The following is a 5,294-nucleotide window of genomic DNA, read 5'->3' on the forward strand; positions in this document are numbered from 1 at the left end:
TGTAAAGATACTTCGCCATCTTGACTTTAATTCTTTCCGCGTACCGCGTAGCCATCTTGTAAAGATACTTCGCCATCTTGACTTTAATTCTTTCCGCGTACCGCGTACCGCGTAGCCAGCTTGTAAAGATACTTCGCCATCTTGACTTTAATTCTTTCCGCGTACCGCGTAGCCAGCTTGTAAAGATACTTCGCCATCTTGACTTTAATTCTTTCCGCGTACCGCGTAGCCAGCTTCTTAAGATACTCGATGTGGCGGGGTATTCTGCAGTTACTCCCTGAGACGCCATACTTTTCATGAGCCGAACTTAATACATGAAAAGTTCGACGTTTGAATCAATTAAGAACGGCTATTTTAACTTGGAATGGCTCAGGCGTTCTTTTCGCCTGGCATAGACGGGAATTCGGCTTTAGCATGGCCGTGGATCGGCTTTGATTTCAGACGTCGAACGTTTCATGTGCCGAACTTCATGATCATGCATAAACCATGTTTTGCCTTCTACCGTGAAAATCGCTGACAAAATCAATTGGTTTTCTTGGTAATGGCTTTGGAACTGCTGTGGAGGGGCCAGTTAAGTTCGACTTCTGAATCAACAGGCGTACTTTTGTTAATTTGTGGCGGTCGAACTCGAATTAAAGGGGAACTGAAGCCAAAAATCAAGTTAATGTCATATGAAAGACTACGTAGTAAAAAACAAGATTCGCTACATTATTTGTACCAATTGCTTTTTACTTAAGAGAAATACGAGTTTGAAGTTGCCATTTTCACCCGTTTTAGCCGCTGAAACCGTGGGCGTCAATTACGGGTCAGCAGTTTCTAATACAGAGTTGTGACGTATGATATGGGGAAGATCAGGGACGGAAATAAACATACCAGGCTAGTAATTTTGTGGCGTTTATCGAGGTATTTATTTTATTATGAGCGGAGTGGAGCCTTTTCAGTTCGAGCCAACGTATCCCCCATGGGAAGAACCCATTCAATCGGATGATGATGAAGGTGAGGATTCCCCAGAAGCGTGCACATCAAGCATGAGAACCGGGAACACCGAATGGTGCATTTGCGGTGAGTGCATTTCGATGCCGACAGCCGACGAATGCTATTGCTGCCAAGAGCTCGAGGAGTTAAATCAAAAGTTTGACGAGTCAGGTTTGTGTTCGGTACTTTTATGCTTTTTTTTATTATTTTTTAGAAAATGCCTATTCGTACGGGACCCGTACACCGAATTCTATTTGTTATTCATACGGAAGACGGATTATTACAGGGTCAATAACACTCGGGAAGCCTTACCTCGTCTTTAATTGATCTTTTGTATATAGTTCAGTTATCAAACAACGACATCGATGCTTGTTTCATTTCATGAAATACCTCCTTCGTTCGATGTCACTGGCCATATGACCTGCCTTGTGTTTCTTGTATTTTAAGTCTTAGTACCAGTTTTAATTATATAAATTGTAAATAGCATTGATGAACAGTATTTAAGTCTCAGCACCCATTTTACAACGGCTAGCTTTCAATAACGGCGTGGCTGTTTCGTTCATAATCGTTCAAAGAAGACTCCCGTATGAATAGCAAATATTGGTTGGTGTACGGGTCTCGTAAGAATAGCCAATTGACCTATTTTTTAATTGAGTGAGGCAGCCATTTATGTACTCTTGCTCGCGAGTGCTTGTGTGTTTAGAGGCTATGACTTTGACGATCGATCAATAAGGCAGGCCCACATGTTAGAGAGCTTATTCAATATTATACTGTTGTTCTACTGATAGGTGTCACATGTATTACAAGTCACAACAAATTTAGGATCGTGTGCCTTGACACTGACGTATTGCAGACCGCACTTGTTGCCATTCACCATGCTCGCCTTAATCCAATTCCAGACCCTATAGGAAACAAGTAAGCTCCTTGTTAACTCTGAGAATAATTAATTAAAATGTTTTCATTGTTAAAGAATTTAACCCAGCGCTTTTTGTGATTATTTTATTTTAGAACATGGCGCTTAGCAGCATACGGGCAGTTTACCTGGTGGGTTCATGGTGTGCTTGGCAAAAAGAGACGAAGGGTCATTCCAGCATGCGTCGTCAAAACAATAAGGAATGAATTCCCTGAAGAAAGCGATGCATACACAGGATTTAGAGAAGCAGATCTGGAATTATGACTCGCTCTGAACATTAAAAAATATTTATTCCTTTGTCGTTATTAATTAATTATTGTAATAATATATATATCATTGTTTCACAAGATAATTCATACATCCCATGAACTATTGTGCTCGCAATCATACCTGTCATTTGCAAATTATTGTCTTCAACAGGAAATAATTTTTGATCGTGATACGTCTTAAAACTTTGCTAAAATACAAGTTATGTGGTACAGTTATATTTTCATTTTCTCCCTTTTGCTTTTACCATATGAAATGGTGTTAAGGTATTTTTTCTTGTTAGAGTTTTTCAACAATACACCAAACAAAAAACGATTTCTAATGAACATAGACTTTTTCAACCACTCCTGTATGTGTGGGTAATTTAAGTGTTTCCAAATCTTGATGTATGCTTTGCAATGACTTCGTCTTTAGCAGGCCTAGGTTTGCTAGCAATATTTCGGGGGTTGTGCGTGGCTGCAGGCGGTGCACTCCTTTCGTGCGGTTTCTGATTTTTTCTGGCAATAATAGCATTTAACATTGGCCTGAGGTGATCTCTGTTTGTCTTTTCTAAAATTGGTTTTGCCACCCACTCCTTGGTATGTTTTGGAAAGACCACCTTGTACTGGAGTTCTCCTTGGTTGGCACCTTTTGATACAGTGGCATGTTGTCTTCCTGTGTTGGCATTGTGGTCTAGGGCAGACAGCTGGGTACGTGCGACCATACCCTCATAGGAGAAGTGCTGACGTTTAGGGACATATTTGGTTTGGACACTGTGGTACACTTCCAAACTTCCAGTATGACAGCACAAGGTCAACTGCTGGATGTCTTTCACAAGGGTTTTATCAAAAACAACCTCCTTGAGTGCTTCATGAGCTGGGGAGCCAGGCCGTAGCCACCTCTTGGTTCTAGCAACATTTCGAGGGATAGGTGGGTGAGCACATTGGTGATACAAGTCTGCAGAATTCCAAGAGTGGATGTTAGCAGTGTGATGGACTATGGATGACCACTTCTCCCGCAACAAGTCATTGTCTCCCTCACATGTTTCTGCACACCACCAAAGATGATTTGATATTGACTTAATCCATGCAGACAGGTCACTACAGTCCTTCTTTTTGGCTTTCTCCATAAGTTTTTTAGTTATACTTTTGGAGAAGTGCCAAACATCAAATTGGTGATCAACCTCTGAGTAATTTCTCTTTAGGTCAGCTCTGATACCAACATGGCGATCAGTGGCGATAACCTTAATGTTGCCCCCCTTTGTTTTTATATTATCCATGCAGCGTTTAAATCCCTCCCTTTCCATTGCATTGCTGTTGTTCAGTTCAGTTACTTGAACAATCTGAAAGTCAACAATCTTGTCAGTTTGCTGATCAATCATCGTATATGTGCCATATTTTGCATTATGACCAGGACTGTCACAGCGCCCGTCCCCTTAAGGCCACAAATCTTGGCCTGCTAGTCCAGAAAATATAGAATTTTGCTCCCTCTTCCAACATTCATTAATTACAGGAAATAAGTATTTCTTTTGAACAGTATAAAAGGTATTCTCACTAAGAAACTTCAAATTGAGGATGTCTGCCAGAGAAGCTACTCTAGTGTAAGTAGAACCACTAAGCAAAATAGAGGATGACAGCAATAAGTTTCCAGCTGCCATTCGTTCAAGCATGGGCTGGCTTTGCCAGGAAAAAGTATGATTATTACTGCATATGAGGGTCACAAATAATTGAGTTCCTTGTGTAGACTGTTCTGTCTGAATAACTGGGGCACCGCACTCAGGGCATCGCTTGAAAAGCTTAAACAATTCCTGCTTAAAGACAATAAACTTAGTATCATCCTGTGGGTTTAAAACTTTTGGTTTTTCATCTTCATGGTCTGATTCTAAGTTGGAGTCATCTGACATTTCACCAGAGGTTGACGGGAGGTAAGTACCATCCTTTTGTGGAGACACTTCAGGTGAGAGAGTGCCAACAGCTTCTTCAGCAATGGTACCTTTCTCTTCAGGAATGTCACTTTCCTCAAATTGAGTGCCTGTGTGAGAAGTACAAACCAGCGGGGTCTGGGTGTCAGCTGATTGCATCATTAATTGGGCACCACGTGTATTAACCTGGCAACCAAAATCAACACCCTTGTATGGCAAATTGACTTGAATTGATTGTGATTCCACTTGCATGGTGTGTGGGTGAAAATTCAAGAACTGATCGTGTAGTGAAGAGGTACTTGCTTATTCACTCACTTTGCTAGGATCTGGGGGCTGATGAGAAGTACTTGCTTCTTCATTAATTTGAGCAGGTGATTTGGTGACAGATGCAATGTACTGCAAACCAGAACAATATATTTATAGACATATATTTAAAAGTTGTAGTGTTCAGAATAAAAATACCTTAATTTTAGCTTATTACCAGCGATGCTGTGTGTACATTATATTTATACATGAGAATTGCTATGTTTGTAAAGTCACTTTTCAATGTGAGTATGCATGTCTGTATGAATACCACAGGGATAAACTCTTGGGACGTAAAATGGTCTTGATAGTTTGTATGATAATAGGAAAGCTTGTTTAGGTTTTTGATAGCTCGTTTTCTATTACATTTCAAACTCTCACCTCTTGTCTTGCTTTTTCAAGGGCACGGTTCTCGGACGATAAGCGAGGCTTTTTCGGAGCGGGTCGATGAGAGAATATCGATGGAACAGCATCAGCTTTCAGAGATGCTCGCTTTTTCGAACCAAGGAGTTCTGTCTGGAGGTCACGCTCGTAACAGTCAGGTGTGAAATGTTCGGAACACAACCTGGTGCTCTTTGAAACGATGAGGTCAGCGCGAGAGATTTTCGCAAGCCACTATTCTCTCAGAGATGGGTCTTTTGGAAAGCAATGATAGGATATACCAGTTGTCTTTCTTGAGTCGTTGTTGCAATCGAACGCCGCACAGTAAACCATTTTATCAACAAACACTTGAAATATTGAACTGTATCTTTTCAGAGAGTATTGATATTGCACGGCTAAAGGATTCGAATTCTGCATTTATACGAGGTTCGTAGGAAAAGACCACATTGTTTTCTACAAATAAAGTCATAAGCCAAATTCCATGGCAGATTTTCAATTTTATTGCCAATCATGGCTACTTACAACACTAATCTCCCTTCGGAATCTTGCCAAAAA

The 5,294-nt window shown here is 40.7% G+C and overlaps 1 protein-coding gene across 1 annotated transcript; it reads left to right on the forward strand.

The window, feature by feature from the left end:
• The first annotated feature begins 884 nt into the window (after nt 1–884).
• Nucleotides 885–2,390, forward strand: LOC138024529 (uncharacterized). The gene is made up of 3 exons (XM_068871746.1): nt 885–1,146; nt 1,764–1,890; nt 1,984–2,390. The coding sequence occupies exons 1-3, from the start codon at nt 918–920 to the stop codon at nt 2,150–2,152; spliced, it is 525 nt and encodes a 174-aa protein (XP_068727847.1). The 5' UTR covers nt 885–917; the 3' UTR covers nt 2,153–2,390.
• The last annotated feature ends 2,904 nt before the right edge of the window (nt 2,391–5,294 follow it).

This window comes from Montipora capricornis, chromosome 11 (assembly GCF_036669925.1).
Source record: "Montipora capricornis isolate CH-2021 chromosome 11, ASM3666992v2, whole genome shotgun sequence".
Lineage (NCBI taxonomy): Eukaryota > Metazoa > Cnidaria > Anthozoa > Scleractinia > Acroporidae > Montipora > Montipora capricornis.